This window comes from Chelonia mydas, chromosome 9 (assembly GCF_015237465.2).
Source record: "Chelonia mydas isolate rCheMyd1 chromosome 9, rCheMyd1.pri.v2, whole genome shotgun sequence".
Taxonomy (NCBI): Eukaryota; Metazoa; Chordata; order Testudines; family Cheloniidae; genus Chelonia; species Chelonia mydas.
Window position 1 is genome coordinate 84,256,024 of NC_057855.1, and position 17,572 is coordinate 84,273,595.

At 40.6% G+C, this 17,572-nt stretch overlaps 1 protein-coding gene across 3 annotated transcripts; it reads right to left on the bottom strand.

The window, feature by feature from the left end:
* Positions 1-2,864: 2,864 nt before the first annotated feature.
* VBP1 (VHL binding protein 1) lies at positions 2,865-17,032 on the bottom strand. 3 transcript variants are annotated; one of them, XM_037908928.2, is made up of 6 exons: positions 16,845-17,032; positions 11,257-11,381; positions 9,388-9,454; positions 8,799-8,897; positions 5,211-5,349; positions 2,865-4,119 (listed from the first exon to the last, which is right to left on the bottom strand). In XM_037908928.2, the coding sequence occupies exons 1-6, from the start codon at positions 16,935-16,937 to the stop codon at positions 4,049-4,051; spliced, it is 594 nt and encodes a 197-aa protein (XP_037764856.1). In that variant the 5' UTR covers positions 16,938-17,032; the 3' UTR covers positions 2,865-4,048. The 3 variants fall into 3 exon arrangements, with proteins under 3 accessions (XP_037764856.1, XP_043378135.1, XP_043378136.1); XM_043522200.1 differs by lacking the exon at positions 16,845-17,032 and adding an exon at positions 15,990-16,057; XM_043522201.1 differs by lacking the exon at positions 16,845-17,032 and adding an exon at positions 11,491-11,689.
* Between the last annotated feature and the right edge of the window lie 540 nt (positions 17,033-17,572).

Sequence of the window (17,572 nt, forward strand, 5' to 3'; positions counted from 1 at the left end):
AGTGAAGCTAGAACACCTTCTACCAGCTGCTGATTTGTCCCCATATAAAGCAAAGAGAACTTGAGACTATAAATATAAGAATGAGACTAAATAGCCAGAATCTGCAGTGTTAGACCATCTGTAGGTATTTTCCTTCAAAGCACCATTATTTAATATCTAGGATTTGCAATCAAATCCTAAAGAACAGTTTAAAAACAAAAAACAGAGCAAGGTTATCGTTGTCTGTAGGCTGTATGCATAAGGATATATTCCACCGTTCAGAGACCAGTTAGCCTGGAATGGGGAGCAGTTCAGAAACCCCTTAGCACGTCTATGTGTAGTGGAGAGACATTTTATAAGTTTACGTAAAGGTTTCAATCTCTTTTCAGGGTGGCCCCCACTGCTTGCACCATGAACAGAATGGCTCTGCTTGCTCCTTATGCTTAAAGCAAATTCTCAGGATTGTGTGTTAGGTGCAACCGGTGGGGATACTGTTTGGGTTTTATTGCTGATCCCTCTCTACTCCAAAGCACTAGCTAATAATAGGTTTGCTGGCTTGTAAATGTTTAGCTTGACTTTTTACTGGGCACGGTGGAGAAATGCAATCACTGCCTTGAAGCCATCCAAAAAGAGAGCAGCTTTACAACAGGCAGAAATTCCCGATGTGAGACTCATACTAATCCACCGTGTGGGAGAGGGTGCCGGGGCAGAACAGTGGAAAACTGCATGGGCCTGCAGTTGCCCCTCACTTCACCAGAAACATCATGTGATTCCTTCTCATCTTTTGGGCCATTCCACTACCTATGGCTGCCAGCTCTAGCAACAATCCACTAACCCCTTTCTTGTCTACTGCTGCATTCAGCATAGAGAAGGAGCAAACAGTCTGGCACAGAGAGATGAGCCAAGCCTGAGCATGCTGCAGCTAGCAGTAACTGGGGGCAATGGGGCTAGGAAAGCAGAACAAACAGCAGAAGCTTCCTAATCCCATTAGCGATAATTACCCCATTCCAATGGCCAACACACTCCCACTCTGCGTACTCACTTCCTCTCTTAGCCTCTTAAAGCTAGAGGTAGGCAACTAATTCCTAACAGTTTATCCAATGAATTTTGCCCCATCTCTGCTAATTAAATCACCATGCCCCAACAGACAGTCTGCAAATGCTGTGCACCAAATTCCTGCAGGTAATTCTTGGGAGTAGGGGACCAGCCTGGCACAAGCATTCACAAGTCACACTAGGAGGGTAGTTCTGAATGGACATGTATATAAAATCCATCTGGGGAGAGAGTCAAGGAGGGTTGGTAAACCACAAGATTCCTTCCCCCCGCTCCCAGCCCCTGAAGAAGCAGTCACTTGCTAGGAGGTTGGAGTCAGGAAGCCGAGTGAGGGCAGTGGCACCTAAGCTGTCTGCACCATTTGGCATCACGTGCTCTTCTCCAGGATCACATAGGTAGTGCAGGCCACCACAAAATCCTTGCTACTGTGTCCCTGTCCCAGTGCCACTGCTGATATGGATCTCCCTGGCAAGTACAAGGGACAAATGCTAAGCAGAATAGCCACCAGTACTCCCGGTTTGACTGCCAGCTTTTGAACCCAGGCCAAGGAACTGCTGCCCCGGCCTAGACAGCAAGCTAATCAGCAACTTCCTGCCCCCAGGGCATGGGCTGCTTCTCTCTATCAGAGGCAGTTTGCTCCCAGCTCTGGTCCTCTGCGGATTGTTCTAGAGCCACACTCCGGCTACTCAACTTATCAGCAGCGTGAAGCTGGGAGCACTGGAGAAAGTTAATTAGCAGTCAGCAGAGAAGCCTGCATTCTGGGGACAAAAAGTCAGCCACCATGATGGGCCAAGCATGACAGAGGGAGCTGGGGGGAAGGGGAACACCAAGGGAGAAACGAGAGCCAAAGGTTAACTGAAGAAAGGGAAGGAGTGGAGGGAATTAGGAGGGAGCTGGAAGAGAAATGAGAAACTGCTTCCTTTACAGTACAGAAGAAGGAAGTCAGCTGAGGTGAAGCAAAAACACATCAGGTACAGAGAAAAGAAAGAAAGGACAAGAAACAGGTAAGATGCAACAACTGCAATAGCTATGGCATGCCCAGGTACAGATCATAAATATGGGTCTTGATCTCAGAAAGGTTAGGAACTAGTAGATAATTTAAATCAGACTCTCACTGGAAACCCTGGGTATATATATTTAATTTTTGTGCTCTTTTAGTAAGAAAGTAGGGTCTCGTCATTGACCTAGAGAGTGTCACTTCTTTGTTAAGATTGCAGTCTACTTGCCTATCCTCATCTCCTTGTGGATGGTCCACTGATTTGTTGAAATGTGATAAACACCGAACTCTTCACTTTCTTCTCCTAATCTGTCTCCCCAGCTCTCAAACTTGAGATCCTGGAATTAGCTTGGACTACTCCCAATCAGGAGACTGCCAAATTGTAGCTGGGGCCTCTAACATTAATACCTATCCCTTCTACATATTCAGTCCTCAAATCCTGCTTCCCACCATGGAAGTGTCTCCTTGGGGCTACAAGTAACCTCCTCCTGTCAGGGGGAGGCATAGCTCAGTGGTTTGAGCATTGGCCTGCTAAACCCAGGGTTGTGAGTTCAATCCTTGAGAGGGCCATCTAGGGATCTGGGGCAGAAAATTGGGGATTGGTCCTGTTTTGAGCAGGGGGTTGGACTAGATGACCTCCTGAGGTCCCTTCCAATCCTGGGATTCTATGACACATCTCTCCCCTCTTCAGTCTAGAGAATTTCTTTACCTGTTGCTTCACCCAAAGTTTCTCTTCCCCCTCCAAGGTACTGAAGAGTTATACAAGTTTAGGTGCAAGACTTGTAATCTTATACTGAAAAAGAAAGATTCACAGAAGAGATGTTTGCCACAAGTGTTGAGTTTCACTATTTTAATATCATGAAATAAAAGTACAAAAACTTTACAGGTATATTGTTTATTACATGAAGATAGAACAGTTAACATTTGCATTTATTTTCTAGCAAAACCTGTATTACCAGTCACTCAGCAGTGTAAATACTAACCACTAATTTCACCACCATGTGTGCATTTTGTTTTAGGAGGAAACTGCAGAGGTAAAGGCAACAATCTTGTGAGGCTTCATTATAACTGAAAAAAATATTCAGCCTGTTTATAACAGAAGCTATGCTCAAACAGACCGTCCATATTTAATACAGGTTTCACCTAGGAGGCTTTGCAAAAGTGTTAAGACATTTGAACTAGTCATCTTCTTGTCTCAGGGCTGTAAGTGGGGGTTTTCTTGTATTATAGGATATTAGCATTTTGAAGTCCTAGTTCTATATATTTGCAAAGATAAACAGTGTGCGTGTATGTGAACGGGGCCTGGGGTGAGACGATGTGCAGTCTTGACATAGCTTGTGCTGTTTATTGAATGAAATCCATTAATTGTTCTTTTCTGAAGACAGATCATGAACTGTTGTATGTAAAGTGCAGAAAATTCAGTAGCTATCAGTTGGCTAACCCAAACGTGATTAAAATCAAGTTTATCCAAAGTGGATCTCTGGGAATGCTTATAGGTTGATGTTGCCAAAGCAGTAATTGACTAAGAAACAAAATCCAGGATTTCACTGTATTTTCTCTGTTTGCTAAAATATCAGCCACATGTCTTCCCCACCCTAAAGTTATTTTTAACCTCATCAAGTGTATACAACACATCAGCAAACATAAACAAGTAAACCCTTACATTACAATAACCTTATAAAATGTCCTAAACTCAATTTCATACATGCACCGCACATTTTTAGACAAACCTTCAGGTAAAGAATTTACTTATGACAAACAGATTGAACTGGTCAAAAATGCTATGTCCTTTGTTGGATCATGTGGTATCCTTTCAAATAATTCATAATTTCATGAAGCATGCATGAAACCAAATTGTGAGTTTACAAATAAATAAAATGGCGCTCACCATTATTACTGATTTTATATTTTTATCATTTATCGAAATGATTAACTTAACTCAGTCCCTTAAGGATGAATTTTGGGGGTGTTTAAAATAAAAATATTTGGAAATCGTAAGCACATTTAAAATTGTTAGACCTATGCTTTGTTTTTGGAAGGGTCATCCTTGTTTCTTCTCTTTACGTCCCAGTTATAAACTCTAGCCATATCTGAGGGTATAGTTAAGGAAGCTGCTATAATGCAAAAAGAGATAACTAATTGCAGAACCACCCATGTATGTTCAATCCAAGTTAATCTTGCTTGTTTCACTGATGCATGACAGACAATACAGAAACCGATTAACAGAACAGTTGACTGCAGTGCAGAACCTTGATGCTGTGGAAATTGTGACAACTGACAGGGCAGCTATACATAGTCACTAATCATGGTCACTCCCCTGTTCAGAGGATCTCCATGCTAACAATTACATATTTTTGCACAAACATTTCTCCCTTCATATTTACTTCCACTCCTATGTGCCAAAGCTAAAACTGCTTCCAGTTACAACTTATCCCTTTTTGGTTGCAACGTTTACCTATTTCAGCCATTCATGACTTTATTCAGCACTGAATGTCCTTTAACATCGGCAACATTTGAAACCCTAATAGCTAAAGTATCAGTCTTCAACTAGGTAAATAATCTGTGCTCATTGCTAAAGGCAGGTTTGAAGCAGACAATTCAAAAACATAATGCAAAATGAATGTGATACTATCAAGACTCCCCAGAGAGGTTCGTTAACATGGTTCCAGCACTGGCTTTCTTGCTCACAAGAGCATCAAGGTGGCAGTTGAATTAGGTATTCTGCTGGTGGAGAACACAAAGACCACCACTTGTGTACTATCCAGAGTCGTGCCAAGGAACCATTTTGCTCTGAAGTGTCAATAAATCCAATTGGCTACCAACTCTAAGTACTAGTCTATGTCCTCAAGTTACCCACTTAGAACTGCAGTGCCCATCACAACAAGTTGCATTCGTAGCCCATTTTCCAGCTCTGTCTGTTAAGAGATGGAATTCCAACAGGGACTAGCTGTGTTACATTGAACTGTCCCTTCCCTTGCTCAGAATTTGAGACAAAGTCCACCATTACCATTCAAGACAGCTACTTGCTAATCCTCCATCCACTACTCTGGTTAGAGAAAGCACATAAACAAAGCTGAATAATGCATTTCTCTTTCTAAAAATATATTTATCTGTGGAAAGGTGAGAAAAATTTGTACCAGTGTTTAAATTAAAAGTTGTTTTTTTTCCTCCAAAAGGATACTAACTTCTGTGGTGGTGAACTGATCTCTAAGAAAATCCAGGTCTTCCTCTAGAGACTCAAGATTTCTTGTGGCTGTAGACAGATTCTTTTCTAACAGAGCCTGGGCTTCATCAATATCATATTCAAGCATCACATTGGCCTAAAAGAAAAGATATTTAATTTTAATATAGCTTTTACTCTAGGTTGAACACCTTAAGGAAAACAGTAACACTTTCCAAGAGGAATGTTACAAATGTTTCAGACTGATTCTAACCTACTATGTAGATAGACACTCACAGATATACACCAAAGCTAGCTAGGTAAACAAAAAGGAAGTGCAATGCAGGGATCTATTTGTGGCCTTTATCACCTCAGTATTTAAGTAAAACCCACAAAAGACTTGCAAATATTTCTCCCCATGTCATTTTAAGCAACAAATGGATGCTTGCTGCATTTGTGGACAGCAGTCAATAAAAACAAAAGCAAGATTTTAGTGTTTTCAGAATTACATACATTTTAATTAACACAATTCTAACATTTCTTTTCAAAATGGAAGAGGGCTCCCTCAGCAAGAGTTTCTCCAAAATATCTTCAAAATGTTAAAAATATACTACTTTTAATGAATCTGGATGTTTCCAGAAGACTAACAGCAGAATGCTCTTACCCTAATATCCCCAACAACAAATCAACAAAACCATCTGACGCAATTTAGGACAAAATTCTTTTTTGACATATACATGGCAGATCTTATCACTAATATGTTGTTCTCTCGGTGCATGAGTTCCCATGTCGAAAGACCAACAACGTCAAGTGAAGGTGCTGAAGACCCCAGAGAAGTTTTGTCCTTTGTGAGTACTGAGTAAGAGTTATATACAGTTTTTCAACATTATTCTTTATTTGGAGACCGGTGCTTACAATTTCATATCTATGTAGCAACTAGCATCAGTCGTCAAGTGCATCGTCATTCAGTGGAATTTCACAGAATCAGAGTTAGAGATATAACAGAGCTCTTCTATCTTCCAGACTATTAAATTAATTCTGGGAGTGATTTTCAAAGGCATAAATGGCAGGTTGGCACTTAATAGTGGAAGACAACATTAGCATACATTCTTGAAGGATTGTGGGGCAAAAAAAGGAACCACCAACATTGAGCAAACATTCCACAGAAAAAAATGTCAGCATTGGCTTGGATCAGTGTATGCTACTTCTTATGACTCTGGAACAAGAACTCCTACAGGTAGCCTCCATGAGACCGAGGATGCACTATATTAGTAATTCTTTTTTCCTTGACAAAGAAAGCCTTAACTTTTCAAGAAAGCAATTAGAAACAGAGCATACACAGCCCAATACAAACCAGTATATGCTGTAAGCCATGAGGAGGCAGTAAGGTCAAGGCATGCCCAAAAACTGCATAAAACCTGTCATAAAATGCATTGTTAGCATGACTAATTTTTTGTGGCAGGTTTATTTTTGTGTGAATACAAGTTAATGGCAACAAATATTCAATGCAAAAAAGCCACTGGCCCCACATTTTGACAGTTGTAAATGAATGTGAATACACCACACCCAAAAGCCCGCAACAGCTTTCATGGAGCCAAAGCTATATGAATTCTGCAGGCAGGCTCTTACACTGATGGGGACCAGGGAGAAATCCTTCAGAAAAGCTGACATTTAATAAAGGATGCTCAGGTTGGAATGAAGTTCTAAACGTTTCCAAAACTTCCGTACTTCAAGCCCTCACTAAGTGCTTGTCTTCATAAGGATAAAGCCTAAAATAGCTAGTGTGCACTAACTGCCCCCGTGGACACTCTTATTCCATACTAAGAGTGCCTTTGTGCAGATAACTTGAGTAAGAGAGCATCATATAGCTCTGTGTGCAGACCATGTTTTTGTCCTAACCAGGAGACTCAGCTCTGGCATGGGGAGTTCAGGGACTTAGTGGTCTCAAAATAAACATTAGTAAGTTAGTTATCTTTGCAGTTAAGGAAAGGTATGAACACAGAATATCCCTGCTTGATACCGCTTAAGTACTTAGAGGTCTCTTTTGTTTAAAACCTTTGACCCAGCCAACCCGTTATCTGGGCTTAGATACAAAGTTGACAAGTGCCCTATAAATATGTAAGATACAAGACAAATCCTTTCCTCATTTGAAATACAATGTAGATACTTCGTGAATAGGATAGTAAGAGGCAATATATGGCTAAACATACAGAAGACAAACAGAAAAATATTAGCAGACCTAATTGTCAAAACAAACTGTTTTACTGGGCATGTGCCTTCAAGGCAGTGGTGGAGTGGTATTCTGAACCGTATTCTGAACCACAGTGCAATAATGAAATACCTATAATTAATCATTCTGATTAATTTAATCTTAAAGAAAAGCCAAATTGGAATTTATGGCTCATCAGAAAAAAGTGTGAGCGTTAAATAAAACGGATTAAATTAAGTCCCTAACATGTTGAAATTGCCCTGTAAGGTTTACTTCACAGACAAAACAGTTTTTATTGTTGCAAGCAGCAGAGTCAATGTAAACTGCAGACTAGCTACATCATGTTCTGCTGCAAGCATAATCAACAAGATTGCGAGTTAAATATTCACAGCTCCGAATTTATTGACAGTTGTTGGTCATTATACATAAAGTAAGAAAAAGCAAACTGAAAATGTACAATTATGGTTAGAAAAAGTCACCATATAAAAATGCCAGCTTCTTCCTTAACAGTTTTAGCCCATTTGACTTTACCCCTCGAAAAAGTGTGTCACTACTTGGGACTCCCATTACCCCTGCAGAGCCAACAGCTAGGGAGGAGAGAGAGCTGGAGTCTGTTCTGGTTTGTGCTTTGACATACCAGTCGGCCCTCCACCTGACTTGGCACAGCTTAGCTAAGTTCCAAAGACAATGGGGCTGCACAGGGGTAGCTGAAGAATCTTAATTACTGATGCAAAAGCCAAAAAGAATACAGCTTGATTTTCAGACCCAAAGTTGAATCTAAAGGGTTCTCTCAGATATTTTTAAAATGTCTATTACTGCAGTATTAATTTGTATTACCATAGTGACTATGAGCCCCAGTCATGAACCAAAACCCCATTGAGCTAGATGCTGTATAAACACAGAACAAAAAACCTGTCCATACCCCAAAGAGCTTACAAGTGGTAAGGCATAAGTTAGAAATGGAAGAGATGGGAAAAGAAACAAAGACACTGCTTTTCAAAAACAAACACCACAGTGTCTCCCTTCAGCGTATAATTGCATAAATTATTGCACTGAAAATTTTACAGCATTTTCTTAGCCTTGTGGTGTCTTGTAAATTAAGACTATAGTTATGCAAGTTACTTGTCCAGAATCTAGTACCTACTATTCCATGAAGACCTTTTTGCACTGAACTCCCACTGGAAGCTGGAGTAGGGACCAATTACTTGATCACCTAAATGTGCTGTTTTTCTAGTTTTGGCCATAATTACACTTTTAGAAATTACACCAGGTACTTAACTTTCCCTATACTTCATACAATTCCATTAAACTCAATGATTGCACAGAATTTTGTCCTGCTGTGAGTGGTAGAGATAAACAATTATTTAAAAATATTTTAGAGGCATTCTGTAGTTACTTACCCCCAACCACAAACAGACTTTATCCGTAGGAGGAACTGATGCTTTACAGTAGAGGTTATCTGCCAATAAAAATCTGGTCTCCATTGGGTTTGTGGATTCCTTAAGATAGATCACAGAACTTGAAGTTGCTACTTGCATTGCAAATGGTTAAGACAGCATACAGAAACTAGAGTAAAGAACATACTTTTCAGCTTTTTTTTTTTTTTAAAGTAATATATGACTATTAAACTTTCGGGGGACTACTGTAAGCTTTTACTTCAAAATAGAAGTTAAAACCCCAAGTTTGAGGACAGCATGTTATAAGGTGGTGATTTTATACACAAATTAGAAATGGCTACAAAGACTAACAGTCCATGGAGCCCAAGCTTAGTGCATCATTTGCACCTATTAAAAGTGAAGTTTACAGCGGGAATGTTAACTTTCTGAAAGCTAGTAAATAAAGTTATATGCCTTAAGAATAATTCCACTATAACTTATTTCAATAAATGTTTTGGAGAGCATACATAATTCGCTTTTATGTTTTCTGCTAGTATGGAAAAGCTGTTAGCTTTATTTATTCATACCCCATTAAATAATCAAAATAGTTTACCTTTTTCTTCTGCATATATTTTAAAATGTCTAATGTCTGTTTAATTTCAGGAATCTGACTTTTTAGCCTGTGAATTAACAAGAGTCATAATTTAGTATTTTGCACATACAGATAAGATTCCCCAAACAATTAGCTATTATATAATCCAACCTTTTCTTTTTAATTTTAGAAACTCAAGTTCTACAGACCTTCTCTATTCATTTTAATCAGCTGTTAAAGTCATAATTAGGCCTAGAATTTAACACAAATACTTCACTTCTGAATATATAAGATATCTAGCAAGTACACTTAACTAGGGAGGCTGGGTGTACCTGGCACGTTCCAACATTCTAATCAATACAATGAATACAAGGAAAATTCTGATGGAACAAGCATGTTACTCTGAGCGAAGAATTAAAATTAGAGCTGGTCAGAAATTTTCTGATAGAACATTCATCAGAAAATGCTGATTAATCAAAATTGAAAAGTTCTGTGGGAATGTGGTAATTTGGGCAAATCCTTTAATGGAAACTTGCTTGGTTTACTGCCAGCTCCCCCACTCGTGCCTCCATCTCTTTGGCAACCCAGACTCCACAGCAGCTTGCCAGGTTGGCTGCAAAGGCAGTCAGTGGAGTTATTCATAGATAAGGATCCCCCTCAATAAAAGCAAGCCCCAGTATCTGCTTCTGTTATTGCTCACAGCTTTCTCCAAAAGTAGCAGCTGAGTAAAATTAATAAAGCCTGGTCAGTTCACAGTGCTATTCAGTGGCAGGGAGCAGTGGATCTGACAATCATTTCAATTTCAGTCAACTCCTTAGGTTCACAAGCAACTGGGCAGCCAAGCAGGCAAGCTGCCACAATGCAGTTCCCAGACCCTAGGGCATCTTATTTCATTTTAGTAACACCAAAAAGTTGTGAAAGTATTTAAATCAAGACTTGATGTCTTTCTAAAAAGATAACTTGCTAAAGCAGAAGTTATGGGCTTTCACACATTCTCTATACCTGTCAAAAAATGCATGTGTTCTGAAACACCATAGTCAGTGCGCTCTCAAAAATTAAGTGATGCTCTCTTTCCTTCTCCAAGCTTATGAATTTTAAAGGTGCTGGATGAGTTGGTTCTACCAGTTAACATTAAGAAATGGACTGCAGTAACTATTTTAGTGGCCACAAGACTTATTTTGAAAAAATGGGAAATCTGCAATTCCTCCCTCATATACAGACTGGCATAGTGAGCGCTCTACTATTGTATTAATGGAAAAAAATGACTGTAACAGAAACACTTGGAAAAATTGAGAATGTCTGATCATACATGAAACTACTGCATACTTTTGCAGTTTAGGATATACTAGTCCCGAAACTTGTAGGTTATGTTCTCACTTATCTATTTAGTCACTTTAATAACTGATGCCTTGCATGACCTCTGCAGGTTTGGGGTTTTTTCTTTGCTTTTTCCAGATTTTGCAAACAATGAATGTTAAATTTTGTTATGTTTATGCTATTTCTATCTTGAGCCTATATTTATATAGGTTTTGTTTTATTATGTGTTTATATTTTATATAAAAATAAAAAGTAAACAAAAGTTACCGGCTTGGTGTAAAAGTGCCTTGGTGAAATTTTATGACCTGTGTTATGCAGGCGGTCAGACTAAACAGTCACAGTAGTCATTTCTGGCCTTAAAGTCTATCAAGCTATAAACTCAGGCTTACTGACACTGCTGATCAGTCTGTGGGAAAAACAACATGAAGTTGCACCTTTCTAAATCTACTGCATTATTGGCACTGCTAATACTTCCTGTCACTTCTTAAGGCAGTTGGAAATATTAAACAAAATATAACCTTTTTTTGAAGTCTTATTTTCAATTTCCAAACTTTGAAAAAAATTGTAACTCACCTCCTTTTCTTCTGAGCAAGGTTAAGTTCCATAAATTTATATTTCTGATATTGTTCATCCAGCTTCTTAAGCACTACATCTGCAGTTTCATTTCCAGGCTGTTTCATAAAAGAATCTACATCCTCCTTTAAGAAAAAGATAAAATTAAGAATTTTACAGAAACCCAAGATCTAATTATGTGATCAGAAAGATTAGGTAAACAAAAGTTATTTTGCACTAAAAGTGATTTTATACCTTCAATCGTTATTTTCCCTTGACACATCACTCAGATCTTTGCTTGCCTAGAACCTAGATCATGTCCAGTGGACACAGAAGGTATTTCACAATGCTAGAGTTGTTGGTGCATATACCTTACAGTTTCAGCCACATGCAACATGAAACTGTATCTTCTTTTCCATTCGAAAGTGTAGTATCACCTAACCTCTTTGTATTTCAGTTTCCCCATCTGTAAAATACAGATCATACTTCCTTTTCACACTCTTTGGCTATTCAAATTGTAAGCTCTTTGGGACAGAGACCATCTTACTATATATAAATAAAGTGCCTAGGGCAAAGGGGCCATGATCTTTGTTGGGACTTCTAGGCACTTTTGCAATACAAAGAATTAATCTTTCTAGGGCCACTACTTTTAGATTTCTTGTTGAGTATTTTGTCAGGAAAGTAGTGACATTCATGTTAAAGAAATGTGATTACAGTTCATTCACAAGCTATTGGTTTGACCGCGTTTGTTTATACATATATCCTGCTAGATGACCAAAAAAAAAAAAAAGGCCCTTTCTCAATTTACTCTTTTATATTTGAGGCTTCCATTTTTTACTAATGCAAAAAAACCCCAACAATTCCATTAATATAGACTGTGTATGTTTATGGTGCTTTATTGCAGTGATATTTAAATAGGCAGGTGAGTGGTTGGTTTTATTATAGTTTACTATGCCACTGACAGCATAAATCCCCTTGGGCTAACGAGACTCACTGTGCACTTGCCCAAATAGGCAAGTGCAGTCAACCTGCTTTCTCAGCATAGAGCCAACAACCAAATGTGAATTCCAAGCTTCATCTGAAGTAGGAGTTCACATTGCTGCCTCCTGATACATAATCTACAAAGTCTCGTGGACAAGACACTAGACCAGGAGTCAAGAGACTGCATTTCAAAGACTCTATTTATGTAGCACCTTTTGGATGCAAGGCACCATATAAGCATGATCTATAATCACAAAAACTTCATCTTCCCAGACTAATTCCTTAACTAGGAAAACACATTCCTGCCTCTGGAAGACAGCTTGCAAAAAGTGTATTAGGACCAACTTGTAAAACTGGTTCACAAAACCCCACAACAGACTTCAAGCAGCTTTCCCAGGTAAACAGTTTACAAAAAGATTCCAGCTGTGGCACCCAACTCATGGGGCTGCATTAACTGTGCTAGTTCTTACTCTTACTTTCACTTGCGAATTTCAGCAGCTCACTAAAGGCATCTTACCTTCTCCATCTGGAGATGACAAAATATGATCATCGCTTTTCCAGTTGTCAAACAATCCCCTACTGTGTTACAATTTGGCTCTCTGATGGTCTTTTAATTGGCAATGAGGTGTTATACATTCAGTCAAGTCAAAAAGCGTGTGCATTTATCATCCTTACCAACATACCTATTGAACAGGAGTGACATACTCCATACTGAATCAATCTCTTTTTAGACACGGATTCATACACAACATTCTCAACAGTGTACAAAGTCACCAACACCTTCATTAACACTTTTCAATCAACCGACACATCAGAGAATTGGTTGCCTACATGAGATGGTCTGCCAGACACTGCAGACGCATCAATAATTTCAAGGCACTTCAAGAATATATCATTAGAAGAAGAATTCACAATAAGAATAGCCATAAAACATGAAAGACTCAAGACAGGACCCCCAGTGGAACATCATTAAAAACTACTTGTAATACAATGAGACTTGACACCTCATTCATTTGGAAAAATATCTCCAGATCCCTTCTGTACCAAGTTAATATCAATTTCCAAGTACTGTAGCATGACACTGTCAGTAGCAGCGGTTCTGTAGGTGTACGTGAAAAGGTCAGTTTCCCACACTGAGAAACATAACTTTTTAATCTTTGTAAAACCTAATCACTACTTTTGATCTGGTACACAAAGCTAAAAGTCAAAATAGAAGCAAAGAATTAAGAGACTACATGGCAATATCTACCTTGACTACTCTTCAAGTAATAAAAAGGAGACTCTTTTAGAGACTGAAGTGTCAAAAGAGAATGAGCTGAACAAATTATACAGCAACTAGTCAATAGGATCAACAGCACTCATTCAGGAGTTCTGAAGGAACTCAAGAAGGAGGTGGAAAAGTTACTAACAAAATAGGCAATCTCTCATTAAGATCAGCTACTATGCCAGAGGACTAGACACTAGCAAGCTGCAAGAATGATCCTGGATATTGCAAACCTTACTTTACTGCCAAGTGAGCACCTTACTTTACTGCCAAGTGAATTGATGGCAATAATTCAAGAATTATAAAATACCTAAATTCACATAATATAATAGTCAGATCAGCATGGCTTCTGTAAAGGAAAAAGTTATGATTCTTCAGTCTCCTAGAGTTCTCTGGTGAAGCAACAAGATATTGGGGGAAAGAGCCGATGAACATAATGGATTTGGACTTTCAAGAAGTCTTTCACAAAATCCCTCACCAAGAAGTAGTAAGGATGAAAGGAACCTAAACTAAGTAATCATGGCATAGAGGTTGTTCTGTCATATATTTGAAAGTGACTAATGAAATCATTGGGAGTCTGGTGCATAGGTACTTTTGAAAATCCCATTAGGCACTTAACTACATCTCTAGGAGCCTAAATACCCTTGAAAATGTGTGGAAGAGACTAAAAGCAAAGAGTGGAAAATAAACGGTAACTTTTTATTGTAGCAAAAGCTGTATAATGAAATATACCCTAAGGGTCCATACTGGGGTGTTTAATATTTTCATTAATATTGGAATGGGAGACAAGAGAAAGAGCAAAATGGTTTAAGATTTTCCAATGACACTGTTTAGGACATAAGAAATACAAGATAGGCAAGGTAATATCTTTTTATTGGACCAATTTCTGTTGGTGGAAGGGACAAGCTTTTGAGCTTCCTGGAGCTCTTCCTTAGGTCTGAAAAAAGCTCTGTGAATCTCAGAAGCTTGTCTCTTCTTAAATGCTAGGCAGTTGAATAGATAATGGCAAATGAAATTTATTGCTAGAAAACGCAAGGCAATAACATGGGGGAAAATAACTTAAAATATATATACACATTCTGGGTTTCAAATTAACTATAGCACTCAAGAAGAATTCTAGATGTCATCACCGACAGTTCAATAAAAACTTCTGTTCAACGTGCAGTAGCAGTCAAAACACCAAAGTGATAAGCTATAGAAAGGTTTCAGAGTAGCAGCTGTGTTAGTCTGTATTCGCAAAAAGAAAAGGAGGACTTGTGGCACCTTAGAGACTAACCCATTTATTTTAGCATAAGCTTTCGTGAGCTACAGCTCATGCATCCGATGAAGTGAGCTGTAGCTCACAAAAGCTTATGCTCAAGCTATAGAAAGAACTAGTTCGTGAAATAATTCTGAAATTGTATTGCCTTTATACAAGTTGATGGACTACCTTGTCTTGAATAACAGCCAACAATTTTTAAACTGTTGAGTGATTGTGCACCCAACTTGTCAGCACTTTCTGAAAATCAAGTCACACTTAAGAAGTGTCAAACTGAGCACCTAAAGTCACCTCTGAAAATCCTGACCAGTGTTCAGTTCTGCCCATGCTACAAAATTATATGTATAAAAAATCAAAGGGGTAAGGAAAATGATTAGAGGCATGGGAAGAGCTCTATATGAGGAGAGATGGAAAAGAGCTCACTGCTTACTTTAAAAGGGACGTGAATAAGAAGGAACATGACTTAATTTAATGAATGGTAGAGAAGGTCATTCAGGCATTCCCTCTTAATAAACAAAGTTTCTCAAAATACAAGAATGAGGGGACAGCCAATTAATTTGAAAGGTAAGTTTAAAACTTAAAAATAAAATGCATGTGAATCTTTTTGCCCCAATATCAAACTCAGTCTTAGGCATCAAAAAGGATTAGCCATTTGTATGGATACAAAGGACATTCATAGTAAAATTATACAGAACTAGGAAAGTTATGATAAATATAAACCCTCGTGCTTTGGTCGCAAGTATTAACTGACTAGACGCTTCCCAAATAAGTAGATTATTCTGTAAATAAATATCCATTACAAGGATTCTAGCAATTTTCTGTGAAACATTTAGTAGTGGCCACTCTTGAAGACTAGACACCAAACTAGACAGTATGCTTCTCGGAGCCATTAATGCAACTTCTTTCTTCCTAAAATTATTTTGAATTTATTAAAAAATGTCCTATAACATCATCACATTACACAATATTCAGTCCTTCCAGTAAGGTTTTTCAAACTCACTTTTCCTTTTTTAAATACCGGGTTGCCTTTACAAGTTCGTTAGTATACTGACTAAACTAAACAACATATAGTCATTGGTCATGTCAGTTTTCAGTCTAAACTCTGTCATCAAGGCAAGTTGATCATAATGCAGATTTATTTTTCCCCCCTCAGACTTTTGAAGGAAATTCAATATAGCAAAAAAGCACACTTTGTTTCAAAGATACATGATTCTGTTTAATTTTCTGAGAGGAAAAAAGATGGCTCACCACCTTAGAGTCAAAATAATTTCTCTGTACAGGACAACACCAGTTTTCCCCAAGAGCTCTGGAGATATCAAGACACCTTAAGGGAAAGCAAGGTTTCAGATAGATAAAGACAGAGCATTTCGCACCGAGTATTGCTGCTTTGGATGCAGATGACAATAGGCTAACCAGGGATCACTGAGTTGTACGATACAAGACTCTAGTCTGCTCAGTTTGACCTCACAGGACTTTACACAAAAGAAAACCTCAGATTTCGGATACCGACCCACCCCCTAAACGCACACTCACATCCACCAGAAACTGCATTAGTATCTGAGTCTGGGGCACACAGATGACACGACCTAGGTTGCGACAGCGCTGAATCCAGAACTGCATCCACGAGGGTTATCTCCCAGCCCCGCAAAGCGCCCCCCACCACTGCGGTTGTGAGTCACAGCAGCCCAGCCCGCTATCAGCGCAGCCGGGGGAGCAGGACCCGCGCCCTGACCAAGGCCCGCGCCGAGCGGGCGGTTACAGCAGGAGCGACCCTCCCGACCCCGCCGAGCGCAGCCTCCCTGCTCGTCACCAACCCCTACCCCCGCCGCACGGAAACGGGGCCCAGCAGCGCCCCAGCGCAAAAGAACCCGCGAGCCCGGGGGAGCTGCGGGCCACCCCCAGGACCCCCCGTCCCGAGCCGCAGGTGGGGGAGAGCCAACCACGCCCTGGCAGGGACCCCGGGGCGCGGCCGAAGGGATGGGCGAGGTGCCGCCTTCCCACCCCAGGACCCCAGCGCCGGGACCGGACCCGGGCCCATCTCCCTCACGGCGCCGCCGGCTCGGCTCCGCCCGCTGCCCCCCCTAGCGGGACGGGAGCGGCTCTCACCACGAACACGGCCTCGGGGATGCCCAAGTGGCCCCGTTTTCCGCCCGCGGGCGCCTCGCCGCAACAAATCTCGCCGCTGGTGGCCGCCGCCATCTTGGGGAACCGACGGCGCTGCGTGCCCTGCGTCCGCGCGGCCTCCCTCCGCCGAACCACACGATCCCTACGTCACTGCGTCAGCGTGAAACCCACCTCCCCTTCGCGCCCATTGGCTGCAGCGCTTTGACTGACAGGGGAGGGTGGGACCGGAGAGGGGTGGGGCTTAGCTGAGTGGGCGGGGTAGGTTCGTGTTAGTGGGCGTGGCGCAGCGGTGGGCTGGGAGAGTGCGAGGAGTCGGAGCTGGGGGCGCTGCCGCTGTAGGGGGCTGTAGAGGGAACGCGGGGAGTGGTCTGCTCCCGGCCGCCTGCTGTCTCCATGCTCCCCCACTGCTGGGTTTCCAGCCGGGGAGGGGCTGTCTCCCTGCCTGTGCTGCCTCCATGGAAAATACCGTACAGGGCAGAGCCCTGCACAGGACTGCGTCTCCTTCCTAGCCACCGCGGACACCGAAATATTGGAACAACTCGCTTTACGTTGCCGAACTCATATGTATGACAGACTGGCGAGAGATCGAGTGTTTCCCCACTGATTTGGGGGTTGGACTAGATGACCTCCTGAGGTCCCTTCCAACCCGGATATTCTATGATTTAATTATTGCACTCTGGGGCATAGGCACCAACTCTGCGGGCGCTCTG

Bases quoted from the DNA above. Each gene is read 5' to 3' on its own strand.
- VBP1 (XM_037908928.2), bottom strand. From the start codon at position 16,937: ATGGCGGCGGCCACCAGCGGCGAGATTTGTTGCGGCGAGGCGCCCGCG. The intron at 11,382-16,844 runs GTGAGAGCCGCT...TTTTTCTTAAAG, and splicing joins TCCCCGAGGCCGTGTTCGTG to GAGGATGTAGATTCTTTTAT. The intron at 5,350-8,798 runs GTAAGTAACTAC...CTTTTCTTTTAG, and splicing joins AAGTCTGTTTGTGGTTGGGG to GCCAATGTGATGCTTGAATA.